The sequence below is a fragment of the Penaeus monodon genome, chromosome 12 (genome assembly GCF_015228065.2).
Source record: "Penaeus monodon isolate SGIC_2016 chromosome 12, NSTDA_Pmon_1, whole genome shotgun sequence".
Lineage (NCBI taxonomy): Eukaryota > Metazoa > Arthropoda > Malacostraca > Decapoda > Penaeidae > Penaeus > Penaeus monodon.
This window is the reverse complement of record NC_051397.1, coordinates 6,023,884-6,042,578: the sequence shown is the minus strand read 5'-3', so window position 1 is coordinate 6,042,578 and position 18,695 is coordinate 6,023,884. Positions and strand designations below refer to the sequence as shown.

General features: G+C 40.9%; 1 protein-coding gene across 37 annotated transcripts in view; it reads right to left on the bottom strand.

Annotated features, from left to right (window-relative positions):
• Nucleotides 1-11,685: 11,685 nt before the first annotated feature.
• Nucleotides 11,686-18,695, bottom strand: part of LOC119579214 (polypyrimidine tract-binding protein 1-like) — a 117,664-nt gene continuing 110,654 nt past the window's right edge. For all 37 annotated transcript variants that reach the window (XM_037926938.1, XM_037926941.1, XM_037926945.1 and 34 more), the window contains 5 exons: nt 17,836-17,928; nt 17,401-17,573; nt 17,171-17,292; nt 16,980-17,043; nt 11,686-16,702 (listed from right to left, as the gene is read on the bottom strand). In XM_037926938.1, coding sequence (XP_037782866.1) covers nt 16,634-16,702; nt 16,980-17,043; nt 17,171-17,292; nt 17,401-17,573; nt 17,836-17,928 — 521 coding nt within the window. In that variant the 3' untranslated portion in view covers nt 11,686-16,633. The remainder of the gene's footprint in view (nt 16,703-16,979; nt 17,044-17,170; nt 17,293-17,400; nt 17,574-17,835; nt 17,929-18,695) is intronic.

The window sequence follows — 18,695 nt, the reverse complement described above, 5'->3', positions numbered from 1 at the left end:
TTTACCTTCATCCGGCTTTTGTACCCATTTCCTCTAAGAAGTTTAGGCATCGGTTCTTTTGGTTGATCTAAGAGGGAAACAGATATTGACAAAGGCTACTAGAATAAGTGTGAGTAAATACGGGAAGGCCATTCATAAATAAAGGTATTAGGACGGTCTCACATGTGACACCAGTAGAGATCCAGTGAAGTTGTTTCATATTATAGTATGAAATTACTTCATACTACAGCTGGAGTTTCTGAAGTGGATTGGTTGGAGAGGTCGGAGAAACAAAGGTTCTTTTTTATGCAGGGTTTTTGTCGGAGGATTTGCCAGGCATGTAAGAGAGAGTGAACCTGTTATACATCATATGTGGAATTATCGTGATTTGCGGATTCTATTGCCCTTTAGGCAAGTAAAGGTATTAGGACGGTCCCACATGTGACACCAGTATCTTCTTTTAACGGTAGGTTCATGTCTGAGCCGCCGTGGTCACAGCATGATACTTAATTGTAGTTTTCATGTTGTGATGACCCAGTGAAATTGTTTCATATTGTAGTATGAAATTACTTCATACTACAGCTGGAGTTTCTGAAGTGGGTTGGTTGGAGAGGTCGGAGAAACAAAGGTTGTTTTTTATGCAAGGTTTTGCCAGCCATGTAATACAGGGTGAACCTGTTATACATCACATGTGGAACTATCGTGATTTTCGGATTGTATTACTGTTTAGGCCGACAACCATGCTATGTGAGACAAGGCATTGATTTAAAATGCAGGAATGGTATTCTGTCTGGACTGTGTGATTTGTTCACATTAGGAGTCGTAAATTGTGTATACCGACGAGATGTTATGGTAGGGTTTATTTCACATGTTCGACATTCCTTTGTGATTTGTGAATGAAAGTGTTGAGTATATGTGGTCCGTGTTCTGGAGAGGCCTGTTGGGTGTTAATGTATGTAGTCTTTTAATGGTTAATAGTTACAAAGCAAAATAAATGTGCTAGACATGAAAGGTCATATAGCACTCTAGAAAGGTGTAATAGTAAAAAAAAGTTTGGTTAGTTGATTATTAAATGTACTACACATTAAAAGTCATATAGCGGTTCAGGATAGTATGGCGTTGAAACGAGCAAATTTGGGGTGAGGGTAGAGAGGGTGGGTAAATGGCCTAAGGTTGGGACTAAAGGGGGATAATATTAAAATTGTTAAGGAAGAAGTGTAGGGATCTGCAAGGAAATTCGTAGGATACGGTAGGGATTAGCAAAAGGGGAAAGGGGAGTTAAGGGGGATTAGATCATGGTTTCAGGAGAAAAGTCTGGAGGAAGCAAGTCCAGGGAAGGGGGTTGTTGTGACAAAGAGTCACATGTGTATCCAGGAGGAAGTGGAAGGGATAATCGGGAAGGAAGGGAAGGCAGTTACGTTGCGTGTAGAGGGGTATGGAAGCAGAGAGGCTGAACGATGGATGCGGTGTTGGCATGTTATTTTGGGTCATGATTAGATGGTTTTGAATGTCATAGAAAGTTTCTGAACTGGAGTTGGTAGGAGAGGTCTGAGAAAAAAGGTTTTCGTATGAGAGAGAGATGAGGGGACAGAGCAAAGGACAGTACTGGAGTAGGGAGTAAGTGAAAAAACTTGTCTGCGTTCTTCCTGACTGGCTTCACGTAAAGTGAGGCCAGACACTTCTGGGAGATGGAGACAGTTCCAGTACAAATATTGAGGGAGGGATGAGGCTTGATAGGAATGGGTTTGCTAGAGAAGTCAGGGTTAATAATGCTTTAGCTTGGGATTCACATGTAACTGACAAGGCTGGGGAAGGAAACTTTGCCTACTTGTTCTTGAAGACATTGCTGGAAGAGGAGTGTTGTCAGAGTAAAGACTGGAGAGGGGATCACGAAAAATCAATCCCATTAGGCAGGGCTAGACAGAGTATTCTGAAGGTTTGTAGAGATGGGGTAATAGAAAGCCGGGGACATGTGGAAGACAGAGTAGCATTGAGAGGTGGACAATAAGGCTGCGGAGTAGTAATAAGGTAAGGGGTAGTAGATGAAGAAAGCTTCGGGGTGGAGGAGATGAAGTAGAGGAAGTTGGGAAAGGAGGAATGCTTTCTTGCGGTTGAGTAATGACCTGGGTGGATGGTTTGGATTTGGACTGAGGTGAGAGTAGGTACTGAAGCGTCGTGGTCAATGGTAAAAAGCAAAATAAATGTGCTAGATATCTAAGGTCATGTAGCACTATAGGAAGGTACAGTAAAAGGAAGTGAAGGGTGGTTGAGTTAGTAGTTAGTTGCTATGTCAATTATCTAGATTAATATTGAAAAGGTTAAAGGTGGGTAAAGGAGTTGATGAGTGAATGGGTTAAGGTAGGGTTAGGTAAGGGGATTAGATCAAGTGAAGGATATGTATGCGTCTGAGGAAGGAGAACAGGTTGTCAAAGCACAAAGTGTGAGATTCTGTAAGGATGTCTAGTAGTTGGGAGGTCAGAGAAGGGAGGATAGGTGGGAGAAAGCAGAGGTACGACCTGCATCAAAGCGTGGACAGGACAACAGTATGTGTGGAACTGAAAGAGGGACATTACATAGGGAACAAAGGGGTGGATCAGAATGTGACATCAGATAGGAGTGTGTCAGTCGGGTGTAGCCAATACGTAAGCGGGCGAGAGCCGTTTCCCAACGTCTGTTTCGATGAAATGGAGCTGACCACAAGGAGATTGATAGTTTTACAGTATGTAATTTATTAGTGTGGAGACTTGACCAGAAAGACTGCCATCAGTTATACAAGGTCATCAATAGGGGGTAATAATCCGTGGCTGGAATACGTGAGAAACGTGGTTGGTGTGATGTGGACATACCAGCATAGTGTTCTAGAGTGTCTGCCTGTTCATTGCCAGGGATTCCAACATGGCTGGGTACCGAGCACAATCTGATAAATTTATGGCATGTGGATAGGTAGAACAACCAGATCTGGATCTTACAGACAAAGTGGTTAGTTGAGTGCATTGACTTTATGAGAGTTAATGAGTTACGGGAGTCAGTAAAAATGGTGAAAGAAGGGAGTGAGTATATGTGTTTTAGGGCAAAAGAAGTGCGTGCAGTTCTGTAGGTTACTGCGAAACCAGCACCGGAGGTGGATTTAGAGCCATCCGTGTAAATATGAATACTGGAGGAATGAATGGAGACATGGTCAATGAAATGGGTGAGAAGGACAGCAGGGGGAGGATATCTGATTTTGGTGGGTCAGGGAGAACAGAGGAGCAAATACTTGGGTAAGGTATAAGCCATGGAGGGACAGAATGGACAGAAAGCAGAAAAGGTCGGAGATGGGGAAAATGGGAATGGGAGAGGAGGGTATCCATGCAAATGGAGAGAGGATTAGTAGAAGAAGCAAAGGTAGGAAGCAAGGATCGTGGGATAGTTAGTTTAGAGAGGGAAAGTTGGTGGAATTAAGCATTGGAGAGAGAGAAGGCTCTCAATTGGAGAAGAGCGGCAGACTAGGGCGTGAAGACCACAGTGGTGGATTGTGTCAAGATCAGCAAGGAGGGAGGTAGAGGCAGAAGAGTAGATATGGCATCCATAACCGAGATGGGAGAGGATCAAGATAACATGAGGATAGAGTAGAGTTTTGGGATCTGAGCCTCAGGATATATGGGACAGAGTTTGTAATATATGGAGGCGGTGGCGAGCTTTTTCTTTAATGTAAAAGATATGGTCTCGCCAGGACAATTTGGAGTCAAAAATAACGTCAAGGAATTTGCTAAAGGCACGGTATTGGAGTGGAGTGCCATATAAGAAGAGTGGAAGTTGGGAACCTACACGTGTGTGAGAGTAAAGGATTGAGAAAGATTTGGAGGTAGAAAAGCAGAAGCCATGGTTAGTAGCATAGGAAGATACTGCTGCTATTGCAGAGTGAAGGAACTGGCGATTTGGTATGGATGGTTAAATCATCAACATATAGCGATGGTTAAATCATCAACATATATTGATGATTGGGCTCCTAGTGATAAGACTGAGACAATGTCATTAACGGCAAGGAGGAATAAAATGGTACTGAGCACTCTGCCTTGTGGGACACCTTCGAACTGAGGAAATGATGATGTGGAAGAGGCAATTTTGACCTGGAAAGTGTGTTCGGAGAGGAAAGACTTAATAAAGACGCCCATGTTTTCACATATGCCTAGGGAGGACAATTTTTGAAGAATATGGTACTGCCATCTAGTATCATATGCTTTTTCTAGGGCAAAGAATATGGCTAATGTGGATTCATGACGTGCAAATGCAGATGTAATATATATATCTCGAAATGAGCTAGAGGGTCAGCTGTACTTTGGACACGGCAGAAACCAAATTGGGAAGGAGAGAGATTCAAGATACCTCATTAAGCGGAAGTTAACCATTCACTCTAGTAGTTTGCATAAGCAGCTAGTTAGAGCGATGGGGCGGTAATCTTGTGGGAGGGTACCCGATTTATTGGGTTTCAAGGGGAGGATAAGAGCTTCTCACCAACGAGAAGTAAAATTTCCTGATGTCCATAAGTGGTTGAAAATAGTTTATAGGAAGGATAGAGAGGAAGATGGAAGGTGTCAGAGCATACGGTAGTGAATACCGTCAGGGTCTTCATGAGTGTTGCGGCATGACTATAAGGCAGCATTGAGTGCAGAGGAAGAAAAAAGAGCATTATAGGACCCAGCAGAGGGTAGGATAAAGATGATGGGGGTCTTAATAGAAGAGAAGTGTGGGGAAAGGTAAGAACCACTACTAACCTGGCTGAAATAGTTACCTAATTCATTAGCGACTTGGAGAGGCTCAGAGATGAGAATGTCTCGAATATGGAGGACGGGGGCTGGATGGGGGGAAGTTTGCCTGATGATTTATGGATCTGGCGCCAAATATAATTTCGCTAGCTTTTTGTTTACTGTTCCAGATTGTGCGACGAAGACAGGCGGATGCTCTTTTAAAGGAGATAAAGGTTGATAGTTGATTAGGGGTGCCTCATTTGTAGTGGTAATTGTTCCAGGCTGCACATTTTAACCGAAGTGCTTTAGTGCAATCGGAATTTCACCATAGAACACATTTAGAGGTATAAGGTCTTGAGGTTCGAGGATTGGCTGTATTGGCAGCTTTTAGGATTGCAGTTGTGAAATATTGTATCATATCTGCAATGGATGAGAAGGGGGGTGAGGGTAGGAATATCAGAGAGTGAAGTGGAAGTACACCAGTCGGCTCTATCAAAGCACCAGCGTGGGGAGTTGGGAAGTGGTACACATAAAGTAAAGGAAAAAAGGAGAAAACTGGAAAAGTGGTCCACTATAGGGGAAAAAGTGGTCTAGAAACTGACAAATGGAAAAATCTAAGTGTGAAGAGAAGGGGGGAGCATAGAGAGAAATCAATGCATGAAAGATATTGCGTGCGTATGTCGAAGTGTGTGGAGCGATCTGAATTAAGAATAATAAGGTCAGTTATGGAGAGGAAGCGTTCTAGGGATCGGCCACGGGAGTTGGTAATAAGAAATTCACCCCCCAAAGGAGTGGTTGGCGGTCAGTTAAAAATCACCAAATATGAGGAAAAGAAAGGGGTCTGAAGTTTGGGAAATTAGATTTTCAAAAAAACAACAAAGTCAATGGGGGTGGGGAAGGGGGAGAAAGTAAAACTGAAATAACTGTGATCCAAACAGCGAGGAAAAGATTACAAAATAATTGTTGCAAAGGGATAGTAGTTTGGAAAGGGGAGGGTAATGACATAAAAGTGTTTTTTCTGATGGATAAGTTTTACAACGAGGCGTAAGGGGGGAGGGTGGAAGAAGGAGACAAAAATGGTAATTGGGGATTGGTATTGGAGGATGTGTAAGTAAAGTCTCTTAGAGGCAGTTAATGAATGGGTTATAAAGTTGAAAGTATATGACGAAGGTGTCAGGTCTATGGAGGAAATGGAAAAACCATGAATATTCTAATGTAGGAGAGCTATACTTTTAGTTGATCTGAGTCATAATGGTTATAGTGCGTGCTGGAGAATCTGAAGGGGAAGGAGCTAGAGGGTGAGAGAGAAAATGAGAGGGGAAAGGTGGTGTTGTATCAGGAGAAGTACCAAGAAGTGGAGGATCTGGGGAAGGGCATATTTTATGGACATAAGGGATTCACGGTGGTGTAATCCAGGGGGGAGTGGGAAGGGATAGAAAGGGATGGAAGGTTAATGTAGGTGGAGGCTGGAAGCTAAGAGGGGATGGGGCTGTTTTTGGGAGGGAGGTAGGAGGAAGGGGTGTAGGGGGGACTATGAGCAGGGGAGGAGGATGGGATTATCGGGCAGTCATTTTTGAGTGTGGAAAGGGAGCGGGAGTTTGTGGGGAATTTGAGGGTGGATGAGGGGGTTTTTTTTTGGTGGGCAGTTTTAGGGGACTCAAGTAGATAAATTTTTTGAAATTTTTCAAGAGTTTTTTCTGTAAAGGAGTTGGTTGGGGAGTTTTTGTTGAGAAAAAAAAAGGCTTTTTCTTATGAGGGGAAAGGGGGGAGGCTTGGTGTCTGAGGAGTAAGAGAGGCAAAAGGTAGGTGGGGGGTGTGTTGGTAAGAGAAAGGGTTGAAAAAAACGTTTGGGTCTGTTCTTGCTGCGGGTTAGTGGCGGGGAGGGGAGAGGAGGGTGTGTTTGGGGTTTGCAGTTAAAGATTGGAGTGTTCTGGATTTTTAGAATGGCAAAAAAGGAATTTTGGACGGGGGAAAAAGGTAGGGGACGTAGGAAAGTGGGGAAGTTACGATGTAGGAGGAAATAGGTATAGGGGAGGGTGTAGGGAATGTCTTGGGGAGGGATGGGGAGGAAGCAGAGCGAGCGACATTACTGGAGTAGGGAGTAAGTGAAAAACCTTGTCGACGTGCCTTCCTGATTAGCTTCAAGTAGATTGAATCCAAGTCTGTATCTGAGAGTTGCCACCTTTGACTCAAATTTGTAGGTGGGGTAGCCCCTATAAAATACATTATAGGGGACACCACAGTTGGCACGTGTGTGATGGACTGTTGCAGAGGCAGTTTTGATCGAATATGGAACCAGGTTTGGGCCACATAGAGGGCATCTGGCTGTGCAAACGGGCAAATGGTTTTGGCCAGGGATGTCCTAAAATGCCAAAACAATTTTAAGCAACTGATGGGGGAGGAGGTTGATATGCTTTGGGACAGGGGAAAGGATTCTCCACCAATGTAAAACATTAAAGGGAAGCTCATGTCTATGGAAAAGTAATTTTGGCAATATTAGTGGGGTTTTCTTATGATGGACCTCTGGGGAGGAATGGAGTAGCACTGTACTGATGTCACATCATAGTCCGTGAGGCAGGCGAGTAATTTTTGTTATAGATCGGGCAGTTGGCTGGGGAGATGGAGACAGTTCCGGTTCTGCAGGAATGGGGTTACCAAAGAGATCAGTTAGAGTTGATTATGCTATAGACTGGTTTTCAGATGTAACTGTGGGACGAAGGAACGGGGAAAACGATTCGGGGTTCGGCTATAGAAAAGGGGGGGGGGGACTTAGCTTACTTGTTTTTTGGAGGACATTGTTGGAAGAGGAAGGGAGTGTTGTTCCGAGTAGGGAAGCTGTGGGAGGGATCACGAAAAAAATCGAATCTCATTTGGCTAGGCTGAACAGAGTTATTTCAGGATATTTGAAGAGGGGACGGGGGCAGTTAAAAAGGACGGGGGGGCTTATGGAAGAGGGAGTAGTGTTGAGGGAGGTAGTATTATGGAGAGGTGGATAATAAGGCTGTAAAGTACTAATAAGGTAGGACGGGGTAGTTGATGAAGAAGTTTGTGGGGTAGAGGTGATGAGGTTTAAGCATGTTGGGAGAGTAGGAATGTCTCTTGCAGATCGAGTGTTGACTTGGGTGGATAATGTACTAGTAGGCATTGAGGAGGGGTAGTAGTTGCAGTGTTCAGAGCCGTGGTTAAAGAAGAGCCTGGGGTTGGGGAACCGGGAGTTTGAATTGGTGGGGCTATTTGATGAAGGGGCAAGCCTCATTGCCCCTAATAAGGGTATAACATCATTATAGGCCATGGTAAGCCTGGAGTATGTTGGGGAGAGAAAGTCCACCCCTTAGGATTCCCTTGAGGGGTAAGGGCTAGACAACTAAAAAATGGAATTACCGTTCCCATGGCTCCCTCAGGCCGTTCAGGGCAGGCACAAAGTCAGCCTTTCATCCCTTCAGCACGGCTCTCACACCTTAGTAAGTGGAAGAAAGGGGTTGGGGAAGGGACGGAAACGAAAATGCAGGAGGGGGAAAAAACAAAATTAGAGTCGAGGACTGTGGCCCAAGGCAGGGGAGATCCTCAGCATTAGGTCCCAGTCCTTGCCTCCTAAGCCCCCCCCCCCCTCCACGACAACAACGGGCAAGGAGCCTGAGGTCGGGGAATCGGGAGCATCGGGCTGTCTGATAAAGGGGTAAGCCACAGTGCCTTAATAAGGGTGCAGTCTTCATTACTGGCCATGATAATCCCTCCCCCATGGTAGCAGCGAGAACAGAATTAGGGGGGTGCAGTCTTTTACAAAAAGTGATGTCTTGTTTATACGTCTTACATAACTTCCAGCGCCTGGGGTTTCCAATGTTACCAGCAGGATACAAGGCCCCTTTGCTGTGTTTCACTTTCATAATGTCTCAGCCAAGTGATTTTAGTAAGTATACTTAAGTGTCCAGTGGTGTTATATGCTTGCGCACCTTTGTTGTGTTGTATATGCGTTTCTTTCTCTGTTGCTTGCTTAGTTCCCTGATGTTCCTGGAGAATGCCTACTTGATTGTCTTTTTGGGGTACGAGAGAATCTATGGCTGTGCGAATAGCATATTTGCAGCGGTCACACAGTATCATAATAATGCAGTCTTCATTGTAATTTCTTACATTTCCTGTTGAATATCATGTTTACCATATTCATTTTAGCCTTAACTTTAGGAGAAAAAGTAAACAGATGTGGTATCAAACATTTACTCTCCTCTTCTGTATCTACACATAGTGGACACGTCACATCCAGTAAAATGCAATGGAAATTTATATAAAACAAATGTTCATGTAATCCCCGTGGAGAATTTCGGGAAGTGTAATAGAAGTGTGGAAATAAGCGTGTAATCTTATGTCGTGTTGTTTTTAATAATTCATGCATATATACCCGAAAAAAACTAGAATCTTATTTGAAACGTGATGGAATGTATATTGAACAGACATACATTTTGATGTCTAAATTCTTTTCTTACATTATATCCACTTATTAATAAGTGACAGTGATGGTTTACTTTCTTGGTTTGATATGCACTTCAATTGATCATTTGTTATTGTTGAAACTTTATTTCGTCTTGTACCGAAGAGGGAGATTTTTCCCCTTTGTTTAAAATAATCAGGTCACCCTTAGCAACTTTTAGTCGTTATATCATTACGGTAAATATAACATATAACGTAATTCCTTCATAGACTTCAGTGCACTCAGACATTTTATTACGATTTAAACATGTAACATTTTAGTAGACCTTTTCAAGTGGCGAAGTGAGATTCTGTTTTTGTTCTTATTCCTCAATCTTCATAGTTTTGGGGAAAAAAATCACATCACGCATGGTGACCACAGTGCATTATAATCAAGAAAACTCACAGCAAATATTTCTGTTACTTTATATTACTGTATCCAATTTGTGTCGGATAACCATGCGGAAAATGAGATTTGTACCGTTTTCATGATGGTTAAGTAAATGTGTTTTCCCTATTCGCTGTTCGTTATGCAGCATCCTTAATAAACGTTGATACTGATTTATATGCTGTGCAATAAATAGTCCCTTACGTTAATAAATACTTGCTTCTTTTAAACCTACCCAAGTGAATGTCAGTTCGTAAATAAGGATTATCCAAAACCAAGAGTATAGCTGTTAAACACCTCGCGATTAGCAACCCAAAATTCAATTTCAACACGGCGAAATAAATGCACTTATACCATTTTTAAAAAATCTGTCTGCATCACCTTGTGGCTGCTTCACTCTTATCTTTTAAGTCTTGGTAATACATAGTCTTTATACATTTTTATTTTTATTTTTAACTATCTTTATACATAAGCTGATGAAAAATGGAAATTGAAGGATGCCGCCAATCTCTTAATGGGACCTGATACGAGATTCAAATAGTCTGAATACTGAATGACCAACAGATCTACAAAATATAAACCTTCAACTCTTGACATTCTGAATAATATTAGTAATGAATGGTTATGCCTCATGTTTCTTGGGACTCCTGTTGATTTAACAAATCCTGTTGAGTTTTTCTTTCTTCATATATAAAACCACTATGGCGACATTAAAGTTCATTGCATGTAATTGAAGTCCTCTGCACTTTATAAAATCTTGTACTTACAACTGTTCAACTTAAAAGAGTAACCTAATTCTGTATACAAACGCCTCCTTTTCTATTACTTTTAGTGTGGTGTCCAACTTCCTTTCCCTAAATAATGAGTGGTGTAGGAATGCGAGTTATCACCGTTTGGTAAATCTTCAAACGTGTGTAAAACGTTGAGTAATACGATGAAACATTTGGTTTTCACAATAGTGATCATCTGCCAAGACTTCACTTGATTTTCTATGTGCAAAACTTTGATATTTATGGTTCAGCTTAGCATAATTTAAGTTTTTTTTTTTAATAAGTAGAAATTCTTGCTAAAAACTATTCCTCCCTCCGTTAACGGAAGCTTTTGTACTGTAATCCGTCTGCGTAAATAAATTAATTTACACCTTGTAAACTAGTCTGCAAAGTAGTCTTATATAATTAAATGTAGTAAACTCCCCCCCTAGCTGCTCATTATCAATTTTACAGCGTTATGACTGACATCTTGGGTCTAAGATGTTCTATCGAAACAGTGTTACAAGGAGTTTCATTCTGACGTAATTTTTACATACCCTATAGGTGTTGTTCTCTGTCGTTTGTGCGGTCTGCCACTTTTACTATTTTACTCAATTTGAAATGTTCAAATTTTCTTCAGAGGTAAATGTACATAGCTGAAAAATGTCATATCTCAATTAACTACACAGCTCTAGATCTTTCACAAAGAATTTCATGAAGTGCTAGAAAGGAACCAGCAAAGAGGTAGAGTGAAGGAGAAGAATTTGTAAATTAAGTAGGATTACCCTTGAAGCGTCAGTGCCTCCGTTTGTTACGCCATTTCCTAATTTAGTAAAGCAGGAGAGCTCCCTGCAAAAATTACTTAAAACCTTCCAATAATGTGGACAATCAATCTTATCAATATTTTCAAGTTTTCAATTAATGATTTTAAGACTAGTGATTATTATCTTCCTTTCTTTGACAATAATATATGCTAATACTGATAATTGTAAAGTAGCGAATTTTAAATTCTTATTTTTTTTATAAACAATGGCATTATAACTATATACTAAATAAATTGTCGCAGTATGCTTTTTCGGCGTGAGTAACGAAATAATCTGCGTGTGATGGAAATCAAAATGGTGGTTCTTGTTATGTGAAGAGAGCAGATTCTATGAGTGCATACAAGACTGCCATATATATAGCCCAACTCAAGCAGCGAAAAAGGATAATAATGCCTATACAAAAAGGTATAAGAAAATCCCTCAACAATATCAACACATCAGAATTATCGCCAATATTGTGAGGCTGCCGTGTATGGAGATTCATAGCTGTTATCAGGAAAACAGATGGCCACTTGAGAAACTGGTGTCTGAAGGAAGGGTGGAAAAAAGAACAAGAATTAGAGTAGATATGTAGGCTTTATGTGGTCAACCAAGCACCTCTACAATGAAATACAAATACAGCTGAGTAGTAGTAGTAGTAGTAGTAATAGTAGTAGTAGTAGTAGTAGTAGAATGGAACAGTGATATGACTAACACCAAGTAGTAGTACACGAGAGTGGTACATTTACAAACACATATAGAGAAATGTATGCAGGATCAAGTGGTAGTAGATACGGCTGGTACAGGAGGCAGGATAGTGGCAAGTGTTCTAGAGACATGGCCAGGTGACACTAGGGAACTAACATGGCGGCCCTTGTTCCATTGGCTACAAAATCTTTGCCAATTCTCCAAAGGACATCGCCAAAAAAAGTAAAGTCTTCTAATTAACAAAGGAAAAAAAGTTTCTCAAGATGTCATGATTATGTGAATCAGTCAAACTCACTCCTCAAACCAAGGAACAAATGCAATAGAGCAAAGCATGACAGTCTGAGAGCAAAATAAGATATTGTATACATATATGAAAAGGAAGATCATCATCATACATTGCATACACATACAAACATTTGTGTATGTGCATGTTTATGTGTATGTATGAAATATATATGCGCGCTTAAGTAATTATATACATGTGCATATATACACACAATACATAAAACTGGAATATGCAATGTGTCTATACACGAATATGTATGTATCCGTTAACGCAGGCACGCACACCCATATATAAATACATACACAAGGGTTAGTAGCCTAGCATGACCTAAACTGACCTAGCATTAGTAAAAGAAGAGAGAGAGAAGAGAGAGAGAGCAGGACTTTCAGGGGCCGAAAGATGAGGTACCAAGAGCTCTAACACAATTGTAGAGCAGTAGTGGCAAGAGATACTTTTAGAAAATATTTTATCTTATCCGAAAATAAAGAATAGTATAGTTCGAATGATGATGTGAAAGAGAGAGAGAAGTACAGTAGTAACTCGAGGGCTACAGAGAGAGTACAGCAGTAGCATAGAGTAGTAGGCATTAGTGTTAATAAACCTGACCTTACAAAATAGCCTCTAACCTAAACACAAACAATGAGTCAACCATAAAGAGCGATCAAAGCTACTGGAAGTGCAGCCAATCAATAACCTTTCTTGTAGCTTTTAGAAGAACACCATCGCACAGACTTCGCATATTGGGCAATTTTTTTGAAGCCCACCCTACCAGAAGGACGTAGTGATATGCAAAACTATCGAAATACATATTTATTACAAAATGATAATGCTTAAACACAGTACCTGGCTCATGTTGCTCAGATCCATCCAACATAGACAAATATGGGTCTGCCGGTCTATTACCAAACAGTCCATAATGGAGCTAGCAATGTCAACACAAAATAGACAGATTCATATCATTCTGGAATAAGATGCAGAAAATATGCATGAACACTCATCATTTCCACATTCACAATAAAAACAATTAATTTAAAACCATTTGGATTTCAAGAATACAGGTTAATACATGAAGTTATTGTGGGCCTTACCAAAGAAGGTGCAATAAGAGAATTGGTCTAGCACCCTACCCTTAGCTATGCCTACCCCTCCCTATGCAAGACCTGATCTGTCCTGGGCTAAAATTTGTTCCTCAGTGCTATAAAGCGCTTGTATTCTCCAAGGGTGCCGCATTTATTTCCATTTTTAAGATCTATGCCCTGACAGCCAGGAAGAGGAGGAGAGGTGGGTCTGATGAGCGAGCGAGCGAGCACTGACGAGTAAAAAGATGCTGCAAAGCTGGTCAAGGCACAACTCAGCTGTCTTTCTGGCGATGGTGATCCCTCCAGAGATTTTTCCTTTTTTAATCCGCAAGTTCCAAAAGAAAGAACTGCAACTGTTGTTTCATTAGATGTCATGCGGGGATTAACCAGGTTCCTGCCCTACTGCTTTGTGTAAATCCAAAACCTCTTTCAGTACTATTATTATTAATGTTTCCTTTCTAATGTATTTGCCAATTGTTATTTGTCTTTACTTTGGACTGTTAACTTTGTGCTCATAGATACTACAAAATGCCGATTACAATGCAGAGACTGGGCAAAACCTGGCAAGCGCTTCAGAATGGTAATTATAGATACAATAGATAGGTAAGTATACAAGTTGGTTACATCAAAGCAGTGGGAAAAGAGAAAATTACACACTTCTAAGAAATATTACAATATTAGAAGAGTAATGTAAAGGTACTTTGTTCCCTCCAAATACAAGTATGAGGCACAAAACTTATAGGCCTTTTTCTCAAGTGTTTCAGAGATTATTTGAAACAGCTCAGTGGATGTCATGTTAGTGGCCATTCTTGGGAGAGGTTGCATTTGCAGGCAAGCAGCTGAACCCTCCATTATTCAAACGGATCAACTGGGCTGTGGCCTTTAGGATGTCGTGGGAAGAGGGCTGGCGCTAAACGAGTGACGCCTCAAAGGGAAAGTGAATTAGCATGAACCAGTGAGACCCTTGAGTTTAACTTGAGAAAGAGACCGTCAGCTAGATTGAATCTTCTAAAATGGAGAAAGAGGATGATGTTCTTTTACTTTCATCATGACATACACGTGATTGAAACAGGAAATACAAGTTCTACACATGTAGATGTAAAAATAGTTGCTTGACTGCACCCATGGAAGTTGGAGTAGGTCGAATTGGTGAATACAAGGACGCAGCAGTTCTAAGCTGAGAGTACAGGGTACAACATTTTTCTCACGCTACCACATCAGTGAATATGTCCGAGCTGACCAATGACCGACGTGTGCCACACTGTGAATATCACATAGAAAGGCACCACAGTTGTACAAAAATAGTCTCTGAAACTGATATGTGCAAATTAGTGTTTACTAGCCTTCCCAGTGTGGTCCAATTTAGCAGTTGATCTGGTGTTGCTCAAAGATCTTAAAAGAGCACTCTAACCCAAGCTCCTAATCAGCTTTACCAAAAAAATACTTCAAACTATATACTACTTGGCAAACACGTGCCCGAAGTTATGAGTCAATAACTCACGTCAAGGTCTTAAGTAATTGTGTAGACCTCGTGTACCACACTAGATGCCTAACGAGTTTTTTCTGGGATTGTCTTGTCGCAAGTTTCAGACAGATGGGACACTAGTGTTGGGTTGTCGGGGGGGGCAGGGGCACTTCCTTCAGCTAATTTGAAGCCCTGTATAAATACTGGTATGTGACAGATCCAGGAGAAAATAACTTAGCAATCACCGTGCTCAGGGTATGCATGAAGAGAGAGTACAGGTACAGCCCCCCCCCCTCCTGGCAAGGGGGTGACGAAGCATATGGCTGGCCAGTGATGATGGGAATGCTACAGTGCACTGCCTTGCCCTCCAGCAACCAGCTATGAGATACTGCCAACTTCCTGGGTGCATGGCTCAACCTTTGTGCTTCTTGCCTTTTTTTTTTAGTTCTTTTTAGATAAATAACAAATAATACTTTGTATATCATCATTAATAAAAGCTAATCAAATTTCCTATTGGCTACATACACTGAACAACAATAAATGAATGCCACAACATGGGTGGGAGAGCCCAACCACAGACTGGCCAGGTGGCAGAGAGGGGTGGAGGAGGTGCCCGCTCAGGTACAGTCCACTCACTGCCCTTAGCTAACATGCTACGCCTGGCAAACATTATTGTCACCTCACAAACACCCAGATGGTTAGCACAAGATAAACCTACGTGAATTTAGATATACCTCTGGAATCCCTAGGGTCATCCTCGGGCTAATTCCCATTGTTGACCTGACAGTAGTCTATGCTATGCCACCTATGCTCATGGCTACAACTGCAGTCTCCTCTGGTTACCCATACACGGGAAAATATAACCCACTTTATTTAAAATCACTGATCTTGGTTCCACAGGCTGCTAAAGGTACAGTTGGACAATTGTAATTGGCATCAGCTGTTCCAATCAGTGCTTGTGTTAAAACTGGGCACAACAACCACAGCCCCTGTCTGCCTACCTTACAAACATTGGAATCATCGAGCAAATGGTAAAGAAGACTTTTAAGTTGGAATGATCAAGAGAAAAATCCTAGACGGAAGAGTTGATCAAGAAAAGGATTGATATCAGTTTACACTTTGGAGACGTCAAAAATGCAAAAATATATGCTTTCATAACACTGACATTGTGAGATAAATTACCATATTAACACTTCTATTATAGTTCCTCCATTTTGTCCAAAAAATATGAATTGTGTGAGAATTTCAATGGCTACCATCCATTAATAATAATTTAGCCTCATCTCTTCTCCTCTATTTTCAATTATACTTACACAATCTAGCTCTAAACATGTATCACTTGCAAAACACTTAAAATAAAAAGAGCTACCATGGTTTAAAAAGAATTAATTCTGGCTCATGCTTGCTGAGGTTTTAACATTAAGTCCTTGGCAATCTCAGAGAGCACGAGGAACCACTGCGAATAATACTAGTACCAGAGGCCTTTTCTCACCCACGTTTGGGGCAAGACCACCCCTAATACTGTGAAAACCTTCACCTTACATACAAAAGACATTCAGGCTGTCCGGCAGAATTTACTTGTAGCAAAATGTACACAGGTATTGGCTACTTGACTACCCAAACCATTTATGGGTACAAAAAATAAAAATAAACTCCAATATTGAGTTCCTTTAGTTAAATTGCATCTTCCTGAATTCAGCTCAATTATCATCTCTCTCACTTGTACGTAAATATCTCTAGGTCCTGCCTCCTTATAGTGTAACACATTTGGTTAAGCTAGGTATAATTATATTAATAAAAATGCCATGCCCTAAGGTAAAAAAGTGCCAGTTCCCAGAAGGTTCCTGACAATTGGGATCGTCCATCCCTGGGATTCTTATTCTTCTTCCTTAAGGCTGCTTCCCTCCCAGAGTCTCGTCAGCCCTAGGTACCGAGCCCCATCAGGTGTAGATCCCAGGGCCCTCAACCCGCTGTATGGGCTGGGCCGTCTAGATGGTGCTCTTGCTGAAGCTCACACGCAAGTGGGAGGAATCGCTCAGTTGGAAGTTGTGCATTTTCTGTGGGGTTGAATCAAATTGGTAAAATGGAAAAAGGAAAAGGGGAAAGGGAGGGAAAAGAGCTAGAGAGACGGTGAGGGTGAGAGCAATAAAGAAAAAGAAAAAGAAAAAAAGAAAAAAAGAAAAAGGAAACAAAAGAAAAAGAAAAAGGAAGAAAACATCCTATGGACCTGGTTTCATCACTTGTCTCTACAGTGTAATATCTGGTTTTATTTAAATGTTATATGAAACAACTGAATTATCTTTAACATTTCCTTATATTCAAGCTAATACTTACAATGAGAGCTGCAATGGCTTCTTCTACAGAACCCAGCTGTATCAGTGCCATCTTCCTGTCCTTGCTGTGAGTGGGAGAAGACCATATTTAGTGTTTTGTTTGAAGAAAAGAAAAGAAAAAAGAAAAAAATCAATAAAATGAAAAATCTCTATTCTGTTATCCACATAGCAAAACTACTTCTAAAGACTTACGGGAAGAACTTGAATGCCTTAACATTTGCTCCGGCATGAGCAAAGGCATCCTTTATCTGTTCCTCATCAACAGTGGGTGGGATGTTGGACAAATGCAGGGTAGCACTGGGTGGGTAGATGTTCTGGAAATAAAACAGTTAATTTATGATCACTAGCTCCTGTCACAGAATTGAAACTTCTCATTATCCATCTGCTTTCCAAAGGTTTATGGGTTAAACCATTAATCTTACCTGGTAGTTCTTGGAGCCAGGCTTCTTGAAGCGGTGGAGAGGGGAGTTGCTGTAGTCCTTGGTCAGTCCAGCATCGGGCTGGCCTTCCTTGGGCAACTGTACAGTTTGGTGCTTGCTCAAAGTTACACGGATCTGCTTGCCCCAAGTCTTCATCTTATCCAAGTGTGAGATGGCTGAAATTGAACACTCACATTACTGCACTTGCTTTACTTGAGGGAAATATCAAAGTGCCTACATTGTTGCCTAACGAACATTCAAAATTTGCACAATTACAAGATTTACATATTTAAAAATCCTAATAATATTCTTGGAAAAAAGGGGAAGAAAAAGAAAACCACTTTACTTCAGCTGGATAAATCTACCAATTAGACACCAAACTTTTTTGTAAAATTACCTATATATAAAGGGGGGGAAAAAAAAACAACAAAAACTCACCAAGCTGTGTCTGATGAGGTTCTGACATCTGAACCAAGGCATTATCCTTCTTGTTGAAAAGAATCTTGACACGTTGGACATCTCCGTACACTCCTGTAAAGTACATCAGCAAAGGGTTTGTTGGTTACTTACTACACAGTTGATAGGAAGAGCAGAGGACGCCATCCACTGTACATCAACGCTGCAACTGTCTGCCTGCTTTTCACACAGAGCCCACTTTTTCCTTTTGAGGTCTTTTTCGCTTTTGCTACACTTCTAAAACATTCTCCACATTAAAGTCAACATGAAACACCTTTGACAATTACGGACTTACAATAACCCTTGAAGAATTAAAAAAACATTTACTAGAAAAAAATATGAAGAAAATGTACATTACATGAAGTAGCATCAAATACTGCTGAAAGTGCACCATCATAAATGTAACATTACGCCCGGTTTTCTCACTAACTTAACGAGGCAACGGTAAACAGTGTTACATACATTTAATTTATTCACGGCTTTGATAGCCAGTGTTAATTTAGAAAAAGTAGACTGCAACCCAAACCCATCAGAATATGCAAACCAGTGGAGCAGTCAGGCAGTACAAACACAAATACTACTATATACATATAAATTAAAAGTTCTTGTTATTAGTAGCAATACTTATCCACACTGTGATTTGGGAATGGAGGAGGAGAAAATGAAAAAACAAGCCTGTAAAACACAAATGCTACTGAAGAATCAATTAGTGACAGTGCATATCATTGTCAAGGTCTCAGGGAGGGATACATATTTACAGTTTTCACACACTGCATGCATTAAAAAGGAACTTGGAAAATTATAATAATGGACTGAACACATGGAAAATGGTTTACAACCAT